Here is a 19,769-nt window from a genome sequence, read left to right on the forward strand (position 1 = left end):
TCTAAAATATTCCACTGTTCAATGTGATAGAGTGACGTTGCTCCGTTTCATTGTGTACAGGGAGAACTTAAAAGGCTGCAAGGACAAAAATCAGCAGTGCTAGGGGAGGGGGAGGGACCCAGGTGGCACTGTGCGCTAAACCACTGAGCCTAGGGCTTGCTGATCAGAAGGTCGGCGGTTCGAAGCCCTGTGATGGGGTGAGCTCCCGTTGCTCGGTCCCAGCTCCTGCCAACCTAGCAGTTCGAAAGCACATCAAAATGCAAGTAGATAAATAGGAACCGCTATAGCGGGAAGGTAAACAGCATTTCCGTGCGCTGCTCTGGTTCGCCAGAAGCGGCTTTGTCATGCTGGCCACATGACCTGGAAGCTATACGCCGGCTCCCTCGGCCAATAATGCGAGATGAGCGCGCAACGCCAGAGTCGGTCACGACTGGACCTAATGGTCAGGGGTCCCTTTACCTTTAGGGGAGGGGAACCACTTCCACCTCCAGGTGGCTCGAGCTTTGGATCTGCTCTCCCAACAGCCCAACAGCTGGCTGGAAGTTGGAAGTTGAAGCCCAAAACATCTGGAGAACATCAAGTTGGGGAGAGGCTGGATAAGGGGAGAAACCAGAAACCCTTCCCTGGCTCAAATTTCAATCTGAGCCAGAAAATAACTCTGGGGTTTGTTAAAGCTTATCTCTCCTTTGAGTCAGGAATGGACAAACTCGCAAAGTTTTTTTTCCTGAACCTGCCTTGGGAGAACTTCACTAGCATCCCAAATCCTGCCAGGGTGCAAAGAGTTGCTTCTGATGCAACCAGGAGCTTGAAACAGCAACCATGGTTGGTTGTTGCTGTTTTCAACGTTCTCTCCTTTGAACAGCGCCTCCACCCCAAATCCTTATCAAAATCTGCTTCAAGAGCAGACCATCCATGGAGAGGGAAGCTGTCGCTTGAGAAACAAATATCCACGTTTGCCCTAAAAATAAAACTTTGTGGTTATGATCCACTGAAGCCCAGTACTGAACGGTGTTCTAAAAGCAATAAATCCCCAATCAAATTGTGCCTCTGCTGTGAACTTGGGACCAAACTACATGTGATGGCAGCAAATTCCCTATGGGAAAAAGGGGTCCCTTTTAATTAAATTGCTCCCCATCCTCATTTGACACCTGGAGCTCGTTAGAGAATGGTTCAGTTCAGCTCTGATTCATCCATTTGTGTCCAGTTAGCAGACCACCACAAAAAAATACAATATCAATATAGGACAGAGTAACATCAATAGAAGTTAGTTCTTAAGTTGGATGAGCTGCAACACAAACATTCTTAGAATGCCAACTATTCTTGGCAGATCACAACATGCTCCATTAAAATGAAAATATTGTTCCGCTGTTACAAAATATTAAAATGAAATAAAACAAAAGATGCCAATCTGAATAAAATTTTGTGAAACCTAAGTGAGGGCTGGCATAAAACAAGTAGAAGATTCTGAAATATCTTCCTGGCAAGATACGACATCCTCTCTTAAATAATTTTATCCTCTCCTCGGTTACTACAGCCTCCACTGTTACCTATTTATCTTGTCCATCCAGCAGATAAATTACAGGCTCGCGGTCAGGCCTCTCCCCACCTCTCCCTAAAATTTGCCCCAAAGTGTTGCTCTCTCAACACACTTCAATATATAATCATATGTGCAAAGCCTTCAGCCCATTTTAAACCACAAGGACAGGTATGTCCAGAATAAGGCATATTTCTTAACTTTCTTCCTAGGGTAGCTAAAGGCTGGTTCAGATGCAAAAAGCGATTGCCTGGTGATTAATATTAAGGGGGGGGGAGGATTTAAATTGCATGGTGCCCCGTGAGTAAAGCCTGGGAGGGTTTGTTTTAATAGACAATGAGTGCATGCCTGCTGCTTTGAAGATGACGTGGGTGTCTGAGCATGCTGCTTACAAAAGCATGTCTTGTCCATATTTTCCCACTTTGCTGTTGATGGGCAGGACTAAGCATGCTGGTGAACTTCTCAGGGTTCATCATCAGGGAGCTGAGGGCTGAAGTCTTTTGGACCATTACAAGGGAGGAAGCTCTACTAGGCGTGGTGGGATTCCATTCCACATAGGGACATAGCTGCCAAGTTATCCCTTTTTTACAGGGATTTTCCCTTATGCTGAATAGGCTTCCTCACGAGAAAAGCGAAAACTTGGCAGCTATGCATAGGGATGGAGGGGGGATTCAATTCAGTTGACATTTAAAGGCAAACTACCCTAAATTCACACTTTCTCCATCAATGCAGGAACTGAAACTCAACCGTCCTTTAAAATTTTCACTTACCGGTACCTAAATTTTGCAGTGCAGTTTTTCCAGCCAAATAATGTGTGCAAAAAATGCAAATGCCAGGTGAAAGTGCCCACCCAAATACATACGTTGTTGAAAACGGCATACAAAGATGCATTTATAAGGCGGGGTTGCTTTGCAAACATGTGCGTATTATGAAAACATTGCAGACAAAAACATGCACATTAGGAGAAATCTGCAAATTCCCATGAATTTTTAAAAATCACAAACTGATATAGATATGTGGAGAGCAGATTGGAAGAACGAGAAACATGTATGAGAGTAGCCAAAAGGGTCAGATTCTTCCATCCATACTTCCAAGTCAACATGCAAAGGATATGTACATAAGATGTAAGGAGAACTCTGCTGGATCGGGCCAATGGCCCATCTTGCATAGCTGTCAACTTTTCCCTTTTTTAAAGGGAAATTCCCTTATTCTGAATAGGATTCCTCTTGAGAAAAGGGAAAAGTTGACAGCTATGCCATCTAGTCCAGCATCCTGTTCTCACAGTGGCCAACCAGATGCCTGTGGGGAAACCACAGCAAGCAGGATCCGAGCACAAGAGCCCTCTCCCCTCCTGTGATTTCCAGCAATTAGGGTTCAGAAGCATTGCTTCTTCCAGCTGTGAAGGCAGAGCACAGCCATTGTGGTTGGCAACCATCAATAGCCTTACCTCCCATGAATTTGTCCATACATTCCTCTTTTAAACCCTATGGGAGGGAGTTCCATAGTTTTAACTATGCGCTGTGCAGAGAAAGGGCATTCTTTTATCCATCCTGAATCTTCCAACATTCAGCTTCATCATTCAGCCCACCAGTTCCAGTGTTAGCAGAGAAGGAGTAAAACTTTACCCACTTTCTCCATGACATGCAAAAAAATGTATAAACTTGCCTTTTCCCTAAACGAAAATGTCATCACGGGGAAATTGCACCAATCCCCTTGATCGTCTGTGCTGCCCTTTTTAAACCTATATAAGGCTACAGAAGTGGTGGCAAACTCCCAACACAGAACACGCGACACACTGTAGTTTTTCAGGTTGTTATTCCTAGTCTCCTGTCCTAGAAATGACATTTATGCAGCGATGCTGGTAGCTGGAATCACAGGAGCATAGAAAGCTGAGTTAGACCAGCGATCCTTCCCTTTTCACTAAGGGCTCTTCCAACACTTCTGTTTGTCCCAGATTCCAAAGCATGATGGGACCAAGAGGTTTTTCCTTCCATCCTGCTGCTTCCCCCCCAGGAAAACCTGCCGTTTACCGCTGAATCGGAACAAACGTCTATCAGGTTTGCTGCGGGAAAGCAGCAGTGCAAAAGAAAAACCTCTCGCACCCACACCTAGAAACCGGGGTACAATGAAAGTGTGCCCTAATACACATGGATTTTCCTGTGCCTTCTTTGGTTGGAGAACCACATCACCAAATCGAGAGGAGTGAAAATTGCAACACTCTGGGGAGGGTTAATTTGGTAGCTGCTGCCATTGAATGCAAAAGGAATGAATTTCTCCCCTGCACTAGTCCAGAGCAATGAACATGGGCAGGCACTCGTTCTCTGGGGAACAAGCAGAGAGAGGATGCACACAGGTAAGACAAGTCTAGTTTGGGCCTTTTATTGGGAACGATAAAAACAGGATCCCTCCTCTCCCCTGGTTCATCCCCATCTCTCTCCTCGATTCCAGCTGGCTTCTCAGCTTCGCAAACTATTTTTTTAATCCCTGATTCTTATCAGCATGTGACTTTCATTCCTGGCACAGGAGACCCTGCAGAGGAACAGGGCAGAACTTTTCTTCCTATGAGATCTCAGTGGCAGCCTTACAGCCCTAGCCTGTGCAAGTTTACCTGGAAGTTAAACTCCTCTTACTCTCTTCCAGACAACTGCAGTTTTGAAAGCCGCAGGTGTCGTAAGTTAATTTTTTAAACGGGATTTAGTGCTCCCCGCTTAGAGACAATTGCGATGAAGTGGTATAGATTTTAGTGTGCTGAACAGTAATAGCAAATGCCAGGAAGGCTGTTACTGTTCTGACTCCCAATGTCAAAAAAGGAGGACGGAAACACACACACACACACAGAGAGAGAGAGAGAGAGGGAAGGAGAAGTAGGGAGGCAATTTTCAAACATAGGTGAAAGGGAGACTTTTGCAAGCTGCAATATATATATATATATATTAGGGATGCTCCAGCAGGTTCATTATCTTCAAAGCAGAATATAACTATTCATTATCTATTAAAGTCATCCCGCCCAGGCCTTATTCACAGCGCTGTTGTGCTACTCTTCCCATTGCACAGAAGAGGAAAACTAAGTCTTCCGCTTTCCTTTCCTTGCATCCGATAAGCGGAAGAAATGCAGAATGAATTTTGATGGCACTCCTGTGACTCAGCGGAAGTGCATGATTCACCTTGGCTTGGTGCAAGATCAGGCAGCAGCCAGCCCTGCCTTTGCCTTTTCCCTGGCAATGAAGCATATCTCAGATGATTCACAGATGAGGATGTAAGAAGGCATCGCTTTTCATTCCTCCCTGTATTTGTCTCATGCAGGGCTGTTTCCATACCACTGCAGTTTGCCTTTTGCCAAAAAACTATGTTATTCACCTCGCTGTGGTGAAATTATGTCGCTTGCGTAATTTGTGCAATGACATAAGTTACCTTGTCATTACGATATTCCACCCCATTCATTTCAGTGCAAAGGAAATGCAATGCAAGGATGTGGGAGGGGAACATAATCAATTATATTTCATTTGGGGACTGAAAGCAACAACAGGAAGTACACACTGTGTTCATTGGATCAATTTCCATTCTGAACATGGGAGATTCTACTCCTGTTTTCAGTAGAATTCTCCAATATCTTTATTCGCTGCATGCCATGTTGGCTGAAAGAGAGAGAGAGAGAGAGAGAGAGAGAGAGAGAGAGAGAGAGAGAGAGAGAGAGAGAGAGAGAGAGAGAGAAATGGGAATCTTTGCAGCCGTGTATAAGTCCCAATGTTAAAGAAATTAGGGGCACCCACTTGCGCTTTTGCTAATCTATGACGCTGCCACATTTGGAATAAAGGGTGCACCATTCTGACTGCACTGTCTCAAAGAGGGGGGAAAGGACATTCTAGTTCTAGGAAATGGTGACAATATTTTATTTCTTGTACCCTGCCCATCTGACTGGGTTGCCCCAGCCAATCTAGGCAGCTTCCAATAGAATATAAAATAACACAACAAAACATCAGACATCAAAAGCTTCCCTAAACAGGGCTGCCTTCAGATGTCTTCTAAAAGTCTGGCAGTAGTTTTTCTCTTTGACATCTGGTGGGAGGGTGTTCCACAGGGCGGGTGCCACTACCGAGAAGGCCCTCTGCCTGGTTCCCTATTGCTTCATTTCTCACAGTGAAGAGGCCACCAGAAGGCCATCGGAGCTAAATTTCAGTGTCTGGGCTGAACGATGGGGGTTAGGGGCGCCGACATTGGGCCCCAGATTATGGGTGCCCAATGGCACCCACGATGTAACGTGACGCCATGATGTCATGTAACATCGCGTGCGTCACAGCGACACTTGAGAGGCCTCCCATGCAACTTCTGAGGTTGCATGGGAGGCCTCACGAGGTCTCCAATGCGACTTCCGGTTTCTTCCAAGGCTTCGTGGGGCTTCAGAGGTTGCATTAGAGGCCACACAATGCCTCGGACATGACTTCTGGGGCGCCGCAAAACACCGGAAGTCACATTGGAGGCCCCACGGCGTGTGGGGGTGTGTGCCTGTGCCCCCTAGAGTTGGTACCAGTAATGGGGGTGGAGGTGCACTTTCAGGTAAGAAAGGAGCGGAAAGGGATAACCAAAACAATAAAAGTGGCTGGAGGAACTACCCACTGAGAAAAGTTTACAGTGTTGGAGGGTGGGCAGGTTTAAAAGGAAAGCGACAAAGGGATTGGGGTGGGCCGTGATTAAAGTTTAATAAAATTATATGCCCAGTGTGGAGAAAGTGGTTAGAGTGTCCCTTCCTCTCTCTCATAGTACTCAGCTACGGTCATCTGAGGAAATTTGTGTTGCCAAGAGATGGAGGACAGAGTCAGGAGTGTCTTCCTGCACACGATGTGGAGATGGGGGTAGAAACTTGTCTCAGTTCATATTTAGCCGAGTTTGCCAATTCACATTTCCATGAACTGGGATGCAGCTCCACTTCAGAATTTGCACTCCTCTAAATGTCGCCATGCAGTACTCCAACAACAACAAAATGTACACAAATGCATACGTTAAAAGAAAGTGTGCCCTGAAATGCAAATGTTGGTGAAATTAGCATGCTAGAACGCATCATATTAGGGGAAATTACTTTTAAAAATGTAAACGGGAAAACTGCATACAAAAAAATGTGCATATTTGGAGAAAGTACATTTGTCTCACTTCAGAGAAGCCGCACTCTGTTGCCTACTTACAGGTAGGTAGCCGTGTTGGTCTGAGTCGAAGCAAAATAAAAAAATTCCTTCAGTAGCACCTTAAAGACCAACTAAGTTTTTGTTTTGGTAGGAGCTTTCGTGTGCATGCACACTTCTTCAGATACACTTGAAACAGAAGTAACAAGAGCCTTATGTATATACAGAGGGTGGTGGGGGTGGGTGGGAATGGGTGATGGGCTGATAGGAGTGGTAAACCTGTTGATGGATGTTAACGACTGCTGATGACTGCAAATGGTCCTGCAGGGAAAAAGCAAGGGCTGAGGCGCTAAAGAAAGCTTGATCATGCATAATGAGATAAGAATCCTATGTCTTTGTTCATCCCAGGTGGCTCCATGGTTTTAAGCTTGGTAATGAGTTCCAATTCAGCAACTTCTCTTTCCAGTCTGTTTCTGAAATTTTTCTGTAATAAAAAAGCTGCTTTGAGATCTTGTATAGAATGTCCTAGGAGATTGAAGTGTTCTCCTACTGGTTTCTCTGTCTTGTGGTTCCTGATGTCAGATTTATGTCCATTTATCCTTTGGCGTAGGGTTTGTCCTGTTTGTCCAATATAGAGAGCTGAAGGGCACTGTTGGCATTTGATGGCATACACAATGTTAGAAGATGAGCAATTAAATAGTCCTGAGATGGTATGTTGGATGTTGTTGGGGCCAGTAATGGTGTTGTCCAGGTGTATGTGGCAGCAAAGTTGGCATCTGGGTTTATTGCAGGCTTTGGTACCTGTGTCCATGTTAAGTCTGGTGGTTGTATTATTGTGGGTGAGGAGTTGTTTAAGATTGGGTGGCTGTCTGTAGGCAATGAAAGGTCTTCCTCCCAGAGCTTGAGAAAGGGAGCTGTCATTGTCCAGGAGAGGCTGTAGATCTCTGGTGATGCGTTGTACTGTTTTAACTTGGGAGCTGTATGTGATGACTAGTGGTGTTCTGTTATTTTCTTTTTTGGGTCTGTCTTGCAGCAGGTTCTCTCTAGGTATCAGTCTGGCTCTGTTGATCTGTTGTTTAACTTCATCAGGTGGATATTTTAGTTCTAAAAAGGTTTGCTGTAGATCTCTTAGGTGAGATTCTCTGTCTGTAGAGTTGGAACAGATGCGGTTGTAACGTAGGGCCTGGCTGTATACGATGGATTGTTTGGTATGTTTGGGATGGTAGCTAGAAGCATGTAGATATGTTTGTCGGTCAGTTGGTTTTCGGTATAAGGTGGTGTCTATACATCCATCCTGTATTTTTATAGTAGTGTCCAAAAAATGTATTTCTTGCATAGATTGGTTCACTGTTAGGTTGATGGTGGGGTGAAAGTCATTGAATGTCTGGTGGAAGGTTTGCAGGGTCTGTTGTCCATGTGTCCAGATAATAAAAATATCGTCAATGTATCGTAGGTACAAGAGAGGTTTGAGTGGGTAGGAGTTTAGGAAACGTTGTTCTAAATCTGCCATGAAGATGTTGGCATACTGTGGGGCCATGAAGGTGCCCATGGCTGTGCCGCTGATCTGGAGGAACAGGTCATCACCAAATTTGAAGTGGTTCAAATCTGTTGCCTAGGTTTGATTGGCTTTACAAACTATGGTTTATTGGAGAGAAACAAACGATAGTATTCAGTTCAGACATAATGCTAAGCCAGGGCTGAGGAGCCTTATATTGGGCCACATTCCCTCATGGGGAAATTTCCAGGGGCCTGTTGCAAAAGTGAGTGGAACAACATATGCAACTCATGGCTTGGCAAAGTAGGTTGCATTCCAGTTGTGCAAAAGTCAAAGCTTTCTACATTCTCACACATTGCATCTCTCCATACTCCATGCAAGCAGAAGACGTTATTACACTTCACGGACATGTCCCAGCTGTGGGAATCTTCAGGGAGGCAGGGGAGGGTATATTGTTTAATGATAGCCTTCCTAACTTGCGTCAACAAGTTCTATACCTTAGCAGAGTTTAAACATTCCCCTTTAAACGCACAGTGGTTTGCTTGTTGCAGGCTAGTTTTAGCCTCTAAATATAGGATTCCTGGTAAGATCTCTTCTTGTCCCTCTTAAAAAGAATAAACACGGCAATCTTATTAAAGTGAATATAAAAGTAGTTTACAGTGGTGCCTCGCAAGACGAATTTATTTCGTTCCGCGAGTCAATTCGTTTTGCGAAAAATTCGTCTTGCGAATTGCGGTTTCCCATAGGAATGCATTGAAATTTCTTTTTTTTGCCCAAAGGAACACATTAATTAAATTTCAATGAATTCCTATGGGAAACCGCGATTCGCAAGATGATTTTTTCGCAAAACAAATTCGTCTTGCGAGTCACCATCAGATCGCAAGACGCATTCGTCTTGCGAAAAATTCGTCTTGCAGGGCATTCGTCTTGCGAGGTACCACTGTACTCACATTCATTCACATTCAGCAATGGATTCAAACTACAAGAAAGAAGATTCCACCTAAACATTAGGAAGAAGTTCCTGACAGTAAGAGCTGTTCGGCGGTGGAATTTGCTACCAAGGAGTGTGGTGGAGTCTCCCTCTTTGGAGTTCTTTAAGCAGAGGCTTGACAGGCATATGTCAAGAATGTTTTGGTGGTGTTTCCTGCTTGGCAGGGGGTTGGACTGGATGGCCCTTGTGGTCTCTTCCAAATCTATGATTCTATGATTCATTCAGTTCACAGTTAGATCCCTGAAGGCAGGCTTAGTTTACAAAAGTATATACTGGTTTACATGTGGAACTATGCCATAAGGGAGTTAGTACCTAAGTGACTGCAAACAAGCATTCACTTCTCCTCACACATAGAGAAAAACAAAATGGAGGAGAGAGAGGGGCAGAAGAAGATGGTGTGCTCCTCTTCCCCAGATTAGACCCCACACACTCTCTAGTCACATGCGGAGGATGTTTGTCCCAGCTCAGGAGGAAACAGGGAGTTTTCTCCTGGCTGGTACAAAGCATCTCCTAGCATGTCCATTCTAGGAATGTTGTACTCATAGCTGCCAAGTTTTCCCTTTTCTCGCGAGGAAGCCTATTCAGCATAATGGAAAATCCCTTAAAAAAGGGATAACTTGGCAGCTATGGTTGTACTTGACTGCTATGTATCTGAAGAAGTGTGCATGCACACGAAAGCTTATACCCAGAACAAACTTAGTTGGCCTCCAAGGTGCTGCTGGACAATTTGTTTATTTTTATTTATTTATTTCGACTGTGTCAGACCAACACGGCTACTGACCTGAATCTTGCCAGCCAGGCAAAAAACACTCAAGGGAGGGTGTGGCCAAGGGAGGGTCCCAAACAGAGGGCAATATACAGAAATTTGGAAAGCTGCATTTGGTGCGATAGCCTGAGGTTCCCCACCTGTGGGCTAAGCCAAGAATCATGGTGAAGAGGAGCAAAAATGGCCCAGATCGGTGCATTCGCGGAAACCCATTAATTAGGCTTTGCTGTGCTGTAAGGCCTGATATAAGAAAGCTTCTGAGCAATATCCCAGCCTCTCCAGGTCATCTGTCATGGATCCTGTTTGCTGATCAGGTGTGGCACCCTAATAAGTCTGTGTCGCTGTCTAAATATTTGCAATTTTGCCTGGTTGTTTCAACATGTTGAAAGTCTCTCTGGCTCAAAGGTTTTGGCAGCCAGCAAGCCTCCTTGTTCCAGGACAAAGTACTGTGGTACCTGGTTATAGAATCGTAGAGTTGGAAGAAACCCTGGGGGGGGGTCATTAGTCCAACCCCCAGCAATGCAGGAATCTCAGTTAAAGCGTCCATGCAAAAATTTCTGAACCATCAGCATTAACAAAAAGATATCATGGTGCTAAACATGTTATCACCCATAGTCCTGGCTATAAAATAACTACAGTTATGGATTATGGTGGTTGTCGATATGATTACTACACAGGGCTTGTAGCATATTCGGCATATTTCACCTGCTTTATTTGAGCCATCCTTAAAAGATGTAAGGTAGGCTTATTCACCCCCATGCAGTAGGGGAAAGAGGCAAGGAGAATAGAGGACCGCTGACTACTCAGAGGAGAGGATCCTGGTGTGCTTGTAATACGTTAAGAGTTTCTGCAGTGCTTTCAAAACATGTCATTGTTACTTACAAGCTGCCTTGCTAGGTTTTATGTCCTGAAAGATGTGACATACCTATAAGATGAGCCTTGCTTTTTTGAACCCTAAATTAAGAAATCAATATTTCTTGAGTTGTTGGCCACCCAAAGTTGTTGAGCTCAGCCCGCTCGACACCAATCACTCGCCCAAGACAACCCCCATTTTTTGCCTGAACAATTTTAGCAAAAAAACATTGCCTTATGTATGGTCAATAACTGTAATAAACAAAGCAAACTGAAAGCAGGCTGCCGGTTTGCAGCAGAGATGAGAATCGAACTGGGGACCAAGCAATTCTTAGCTCAGATTCTTAGCGTCTATAACAGGCACAGGCAAACTCGGCCCTCCAGATGTTTTGGGACTACAACTCCCATCATCCCTAGCTACGGTAACAGGACCAGTGGTCAGGGATGATGGGAATTGTAGTCTCAAAACATCTGGTGGGCCGAGTTTGCCTACGCCTGTTCTATAACATGGGTCGTACTACAGCTCTCATCATCCTTGAGTATTGATCATGCTGGCTGAAGATGGTGGGAGTCGGGAGTCCAAAACATCTGGAAGTGCAGTCCCAGCTCTGTATCTCCATCAGCCTCCCCTGGTACCTGGGGCCCTCCAGATCTTGCTATGACGACACCCATCAAACCTGGCTGTTGGCCATGCAGGGTGGGGCTGGAGGAAGTTTTCCAAAACATCATCCACATTTACAGCACCATGGAATCACTTTAGGCTTCTCCCAAAGAATTCCGGGAGCTGTGGTTTGTTAAGGGGGCTGAGAGTCGTTAGGAAGACCCCTCCCAAAACTACAATTGCCAGAGTTCCTTGTGAAGAGAGACTGGTGATGGTTAAACCGCTTTGGAAAGCATTTGGCACATTCTGGTCTCCATTCTGTGGTGTATCTTAAGAACGATGGAATGATCTGTCCATATTGACTTCTCTCCGTTTCTCATTCTTCCAATCTTAAATCCCGTTCTCTGCACTTCTGCCACAATTTGCAGGTTTTCTTTATTTCAAATCCTTGCAAAAAGTCTTCGGCTTTTTTGTGCAGATTTCTCCCAATAAACCCACTTTTGTGTGCAGTTCGACGAATGTATACCTTTTTGCAAGCAAATTCTCCCAACACAGGGCTTTTTAGCATGTACTTTTCACTAATATACTCATGCACATTTTAAACTAACCCGTGCATTTTTGGAAACGATGGTTGGTTGAAGGCTTGGTTATCATGTAGGAGTTTTCCCCTTGCCCTGCTAAATTGCCCCTTTAATGCTAAATTGGAGCAAACTTCAATTTGGAGATAAGCTGAATTGCCACTTGCTCGAATTGCGCACCAAAGAGCCAGAGAAAATAGCTGTGGAACATAAGGAAGTTTGGATAAGCCTATAGTTTCAGAAACTGAATCAAATTTCTCCCTTGTCCCTAACATTGAAATGTTTGCTTGTTTGTTTCATAGACTGCCCTTCACCTGAGGATCACAGGGTAGTTCACATAAATACATTCAAACACATTCTCTCTTTGCTTCCATTTCCCTGCCCTTTTGCCTGTTGCCTCCCCTTGGTTGCAATATAGACTGTAAGTGCATTGGGGCAAGGAACTTGTCCTGTTTCTGAAGCAATCGTGGCGTCATTGCCATGACATGACTGATGACATCATTGGCTGTGGCTGATGTGAGTTGTGGACTGAAACATCTGCAGATGTTTTGGTTTCCTACACACACTTGCACACCCCTCTGTATCCTCTATCCAGGCAAACAAGAGGCATTATCCCCACAACACCAATTTATGATGGGCCCCAACAAAGCAAATCGGTCAACGTTTAAAAGACATAGAGCATCAGAACAACCTGGCCACTATAAAGAAATTTTGCCCCTGGTACGCTCATTTCCCAACTTCCAACTTTGACTCTATGGCTCCATATTTGCACAAACTTATTATCCCAAAATACAGGCGTGCCTTTACACTTGCAAGACTGGACGTTTTGCCATCTGCTGTTCCCAAGGGACGATTCCAAAAGATCTTATTTGAGAAACGACTTTGCCCCTGTGGAGATGGTAGTATAGAATCAGTAGCACATGTCCTTCTGTTCTGTTCCCTTTATAAAGACTTGAGGAACGAGATATAATAATAATAATAATAATAATAATAATAATAATAATAATAATATATTATTATTATTATTATTATTATTCTTTATACCCCGCCCATCTGGCCGGGTCTCCCCAGCCACTCTGGGCGGCTTCCAACAGAAGAATAAAACACAATAATCTATTAAACATTAAAAGCCTCCCTGAACAGGGCTGCCTTCAGATGTCTTCTAAAAGTCTGGTAGTTGTTTTCCTTTTTGACATCTGTTGGGAGGGCGTTCCACAGGGTAGGCGCCACCACCGAGAAGGCCCTCTGCCTAGTTCCCTGCAACTTCATCACTCCACTCCTTCTAACCATCCCAGGACGCTCAACCATGGCCACAATGCATTTCCTTCTATCAGACCCAAATGACCAGACAACAGCTAAGGTTGCTAGCTTAATTGCTGGGGCAATTAGAATAAGGGCCACCAACTGATTGATAATCCAGGATTCTAATTTGTGCTTTTAACAAAAAAAAATGTACACAGTGTATTGTTTTATGGTTGCTATGGCCTTTGGCTAATGCAAATAAAGTTGTTTTATTATTATTATTATTATTATTATTATTATTATTATTATTATTATTGGCATTATCAGAGTCCAGGGATGCAGTCCAGCCACACAAAAACACTCTGGGAGAGTAAACCACAGGGTCAGTAATAAGTGGGGCTTGGGGGGGGGAGTCCCGGAGGCCAGAGAAATAGAGAGGCCTGTAGGGGGACATTTGGCCCCTGAGCCTGAAGTTCCCCGCCCCCTGATGTAAATAATGACAGAAAATAAATTTGCAGTGTTAATGAATACCCAAAGCATGACTGCTCACAACTTTCTCCCCCTTTTCGTGCTTCACAAACAGGGACCACAACTGCTCTGCTACGGGTCCAGGGTGCAAATGTCTGTGGGAAGAGGCAAAAGCGGTCCCCCGCAGCAGAAAGCCCCAGGAGATGGCAAATACCAGCAGGATGGAAGCCGGGCCAAAAAGCAACCCCCAGGCTCAGCCGGCCAGCCGTACTGGCAGAGCAAAGGGTTCGGCACCTCCAAGAACGCACAAGCCAGCCGCTTCTCCCAAGGAAGAAGCAGCCCCTCCCGAGCAATCTCCACCACAGAAGCCCAGAGGGCGGCGGAAGAAATAAGGACACCCTTTGGCATCCCGCTGTCCAAACTGTCAGAATCCAAGCACCTAAAGAACAAGGTGTCTCCGTGGTCCGATGCCAAGCGGAGGCACCCAGGAGCCACCAACCACAAAGAGCAATAGGGCGGGAGATGGTCGCCCTGGGACACTGAGAAAGAGCCCTGCCGGGGTCCAGGGAGGGACCCACAAAAGTGGGGTTGCTTTGCAACAGTGCGGTTGCCCAGCAGGGAGAGGGGGGTTTACCTGGTCTGTGCACCAGTACCACGTGGCCACGACCGAGAGCCCAAAGGTCATGCCGGTCCAGGGCAAGTCTCCGGAGACGGGATCCCGGAATAGGTGCATCGCATCGAGCCTGGGCACGTGGCAGGTTGTGTTGGGGATGATCTTAGACGGCACAGCCTTTAAGTAAGCTTCTTCCAGGTTCTGGTAGCCGCCGATCTCGTCGAAAGCTTTGCAGGGGATAGAGGGGTGGGGAGAGGCAATCATTTAAAATAGATCTACCAAAACGCAAACAACGGCTCACCTCTTCCTTCACTTCCCACCGTGACTTTTAGCGTTGCAAGAAAAACAGCCGCGTTGGTGCAACGTCAGCACGCTTTCCTGTTCCAGCACCTGGGAGTGGGGGTTTGGTAGGGGAACTCACAAGCACGAGGGTGTGCTACGTTTCCTGAAATATCTAGCTCCACAGAACCCTTCGGTGTAGCAGGAGCTGTGTAGAGCCCCTGTGTTGCAGGCAGAAGGTTGCAGGCTTGGTCCCTGCCATTGCCGGTTAGACTGGCTGGAGCTAGCAGTTGATGGGAATGTCCTTGGCCAGAAGCCCTGGGGCAGGCATCCCCAAACTTCGGCCCTCCAGATGTTTTGGACTACAATTCCCATCTTCCCCGACCACTGGTCCTGTTAGCTAGGGATCATGGGAGTTGTAGGCCAAAACATCTGGAGGGCCGCAGTTTGGGGATGCCTGCCCTGGGGAATAGCTGCCAGCCAGTGTAGGCAACACTCTGGCCTGGGTGGAGTTGTTATAAGGCATGGAGGGGGAAGCTTCTTGCCCCTGAGGGCCATGTGTGGTACAGATAGGGAGCTGTGTGTGTGTGTGCCCATAGGCACCAACTCTAAGGGGCCCAGATCACTTTGGGGGACCCAATAAAATAGGGGGCCCAGCCCACTCCCAGTGTCGAGAACAATCAGTTGTGGAGGAGGCCAATCGCGAAGCCAGGTGCAGCGTGACTTCAGTGGCTGTCGGCTTCTCCTGCTGCCATGGAGGGGAAGGAGGAGAGAAGCAGCCCCCAGCTGTGGCAGCAGCAGGAGGAGGGCACTGAGTGGCAGAGTAGAGGAGCCTCCAGCCATTGAAGCCGTGCTGCCGTCATGTTCGGCTCCACCCCGTGCGTCCTGGCATCCCACACATGTCATGCATGCATCATCGGCCCCCCAATCTTCTGCTCAAGTTGGTGCCTCTGGCTGCAAGCCTGTGGGTGTGGCTAGAATCGGTGGTGGGTCACCCACTCACCCACCCCTCTGCACACTGGCCCTCGTCTTCATCAGAGGACATGGCCGTCCCGTCCCCCCGCCGTGCCGTCCTCCCCATCACAACTGTGTCAGCCCACCCAGTGGTCGGGGAGCATAATTGACTTGCAAAATTTAGCAGGGGCAACCATGGGCCGCAGTGGGGGTCTCTGAGGGCCACACACACAGCCCCTTGGGCACAGGTGGCCCACATTGCAATGCAAGGCAATTCCTAAACCATTTAAGCAGGAGCTTCTGGGTTTATTTTGGGCAGGGAGGTACAGCCGGTCAGGGTCAGGGACCCCCTTCAACCAGGTGATGGAGCTGAGGACTCTGAGCTTAAAGAGGACGGGCGTATGATTCTCTATAGGGCCAGCCCCAGAAGTGCTGCTACCCACTTAACCTGCGGGGTAACACACATACCCTCCAGGAATGTGTTCTGACCTAGAGGACTCTGCTGTAGGAGACCCTGGAAGACCTGAACCTTCCCAGCTCCGTCGCAGTAGGACAGGCACCCCCAAACCTGGCCCTCCAGATGTTTTGGGACTACAACTCCCATCATCCCTGACCGCTGGTCTTGTTAGCTAGGGATGATGGGAGTTGTAGTCCCAAAACATCTGGAGGGCCGAGTTTGGGGGTGCCTGCAGTAGGACATGGTGGGCAAAGGCTTTGCCCCTTTAAGTCAAGCAGGGTCTTGAATTAAAGTTGGTGAGAAGAATCAGGCTACACCTGGTTCCATTATGGGCTGGGTTGCAACTTGTCCCTTGCTGGACCAACTTCAGAGGCAGAACCTGCCTTGTGTCCTGCCTGAATTTTGTCCCACCTTGCCCTGTAACCAGCCAGGATCTCGCCTTGTCCTACAGCCTCTTGGGCCTTGGCGCAAGACAAGCGGGTAAACGTATTCTTCATATGTACAAGTTGAGATTCACACCTTTACGGTTAAAGGGATCACAGTAGCAGGTGATGGGAAAGAGACCCACTTGCCCCTGAGACGGTGGAGAGCCCCCCCCAAAAAAAGTTGCAATAATAGTGATGAGGATTGAGTCACCCCAGGGTTTGCAACCCTTCCAGGGTGAGCCAACAGCTTCCCCAGACGAAAGCCTGCCTTTGCAAAGACATTGTGCCCCGAACCAAAACAAGCACCCACAAATACCGCAGATTAAGACCGCTCTCTCGGGAAAGTTAATGATTTGAAGCAGTTTGCAAAGGGGGCAGGATTTGCAGCCTTTGTTTTGAGCGTCAACAGGAATTAGTGGCCGGGTTCTTTTCAAAGCCTCGTCATGGCAACCACGCAGCAAGCCACCCAACCAGGGTGTGGCAGGATTACCACATGATCCGTCCCCCTTCAATGGTGGCTTTAGATGTAAGCTCCAGAGTATCGGCTGATTTAAAGGGCTGCGGGGGCCGGTTCAAGGCGTTGGGGTGACTGAGGTCGAAAAGCCAAAATGGCGCCCACACCCATTAACTGACCCGGGACACAAGCCGCTGAGAAGTTTCTCTGCACAAGCTTTTCACTAGAACGGTTATTACAAACAAAAGCAACGATGCACTTTGGTTTACTCGGAAACTTCTTAATTTATTCTGCAGATCAAACCCACTTGAATCACGTCCACATACCACACATTTCACGCACATTTCGACCCCCATGGATTTCTGCCCCCCCCCCAATAATTCCAGGAACTGTAGTCTATCCCTCAGCAAGATACAGTATAATTTCCAGCACCCTACACAAACTGCAAACAAACTACAATTCCCATTATTCTTGGGGCGGAGGACGCTGTGTGCTTTACTTGTGTGGCATGGATTTGAATTCAGATAGTATATACTAAACATTGTGATGTTTTCTTTCCTGGGGGGGGGGGGGGTTGGAGAGAGAAAGCCATGCACAACAGTCCAGTCGCCATTGGTTCTTCCTCATTAGGGGTTTAGCATGGAAAATCCTATTTCCTTTCCTTTCTATTTACAGGGCACCCACAGGATAGCGACATCCATTTCCCCTTTGGTTCTTTCTTCCCCCCACCCCCAGAAAGATAGAAGAGGAACTCTGTCTCCACAGGGGCAGGTGACTTTAGCCCTTTTCTTTCCTTCCTTCCTTCCTTCCTTCCTTCCTTCCTTCCTTCCTTCCTTCCTTCCTTCCTTCTTTCTTTCTTTCTTTCTTTCTTTCTTTCTTTCTTTCTTTCCCCTCAGTTTTAACTTGGGCAGTGATGTATCGCGGTAGTGAACTTACAACTGCATTATTTGTGGTTGTATTCTGCATTTAGCATGAACTCTGGAACTGCATACACGATTCTGAACAAACTAAGCCGGAGGTATACACTCAAGTACAGTGGTGCCTCGCAAGACGAATTTAATTCGTTCCGCGGGTCAATTCGTCTTGCAAATCACGGTTTCCCATAGGAATGCATTGAATTTTTTTCCCCCATAGGAATGCATTAATTAAATTTCAATGCATTCCTATGGGAAACCGCGATTCACAAGACAAATTTTTTGCAAAACAAATTCGTCTTGTGAGTCACCATCAGATCGCAATGTGCAATTGTCTTGCGAAAAATTCGTCTTGCAGGGCAAGACGTATACACTTTCAGAGTTCATGCTAAATACATTACTTCTGGTAAATGAGCCGTCTAAAAAGTGTGTCACCGGCATGAACAGTTTGGAAAGCGCTGTGCTAGAGGGGTCATGAAAAATGTTGTCCCGGGCTTTTTAGACTCATCTACCCATGAAACCAAAGGGGGGGGGGCATTGGTTGCCAGGTGTGAAATATCTTGGCGTTATTTTCAGATCTCCTACCCCAGTAACACACCAAACCACTCTGACTCCATAAGGGAAATAGGGAAGCTAAAGAACAACTGCCCTTGTGGAACCGGGACATTAGGGGCATGGATGTGTAAATGCAATGTCCTTTGCACCCATAAGGAACAGGGAATAGCCAAACTTCCTCCAAGGTTAAAGATGTGCTGCTGTTCTCAAGACTTCTTTTAAAAATCTAACTAGATATGCACCCCAGCAGAACTGCTTCATGCGGTTGCTGCAGGAGTTTGCCTCATTGTACAGCCTCCAAAGAAATTGTTTACAAATGTAAAAAGATAAAATAAAAATTACAATGTTCCAAAAATGGCGGAAAGTCGCAGCTGTGTTCATTCTGTAAACTCTCGCTCTTTCCGTGTCTATTTAGTGCTGTGCCGTAAATATATGAAGAGTCAGAAGACAAGTCCTTGCCCCAGGGAGATTACAATTTAGAAAACAGGCAACGGAGGAAGTGGGAGATGCAGAACCCTTCAACCATCCTGATTTGAGTGGGGCATTCCGGAACTACGGAAGCCATCCCGGCTTCTGATTGGATCCCGGAATGTCCTGTATTTTGGTGCACCACTCTGGTGCAAGTCAGAAGAGATCCTATGATCTCTTATTGGGCGGGGAGGGGGATAAGGAGAGTCAGGCCCCCACAGGCAGGCCTTACCTGTTACTGTCAGGATGGTGGCTCCAATGACCATGATAAGAGTCTGCAGAGTATCTGTATAGATGACAGCCGCCAGCCCACCTGCGGACAGTAGACAGGGAGAGCAGATCTGAATTGCAGAGCTGAGTTTTGCTCAGCACCATTTGGGGTGCTTCCGTTTCCTCCCCATGTTTCCAACAGAGGGAGCCCTTTAGAACTAGGAGGGGGCGGGAATTTGGGGTCGGTTCACATAAGTGCAAATTTACCTAATTTGCAGTTCACAAAACAACATGCATCCTGGCACCCACACTCATCTCAAATTTACACTGCAGCGAAAAATAGGTGTCTGCAAAATGCACAGATTAAGGAAATGTTTATATGAGTGTAACATGGGGGGAAATGCATTCTATCAGGGGAAATTGTGTGCAAAATACAATACAGTGGTGCCTCGCTAGACGAATTTAATTCGTTCCACAGGTCTTTTCTTATAACGAAAAATTCGTCTAGCGAATCCCATAGGAATGCATTGATTTTTTTGATTTTGCCCATAGGAACGCATTAATTGAATTTCAATGCATTCCTATGGGAAACCGCGATTCGCTAGACGAATTTTTCGTAAAACGCATTCGTCTAGCGAGGCAACCTCTGCTAGAAAAAACCTTTCGTTAAGCGGAAATTTCGTTAAGCAGGGCATTCGTTAAGCGAGGCACCACTGTATGTGTCTTATTAGGAAAAAACGGCACGCAAATCATTTTTACACTATTTTCACAAGGCTCTCCCCAAAAGACAAAAGGGGGA

General features: G+C 46.4%; 1 protein-coding gene across 3 annotated transcripts in view; it reads left to right on the forward strand.

Moving 5' to 3' along the window:
• FAM83G (family with sequence similarity 83 member G) overlaps nucleotides 1–18,594 on the forward strand; it is a 49,178-nt gene extending 30,584 nt beyond the window's left edge. For 2 of the 3 annotated variants that reach the window (XM_035130545.2, XM_035130546.2), the window contains one exon: nucleotides 13,757–18,594. In XM_035130545.2, the coding sequence (XP_034986436.2) occupies nucleotides 13,757–14,155 (399 nt within the window). In that variant the 3' untranslated portion in view covers nucleotides 14,156–18,594. The remainder of the gene's footprint in view (nucleotides 1–13,756) is intronic. The other variant, XM_035130547.2, reaches the window with a different exon arrangement.
• The last annotated feature ends 1,175 nt before the right edge of the window (nucleotides 18,595–19,769 follow it).

The sequence above is a fragment of the Zootoca vivipara genome, chromosome 14 (assembly GCF_963506605.1).
Source record: "Zootoca vivipara chromosome 14, rZooViv1.1, whole genome shotgun sequence".
NCBI lineage: Eukaryota > Metazoa > Chordata > Lepidosauria > Squamata > Lacertidae > Zootoca > Zootoca vivipara.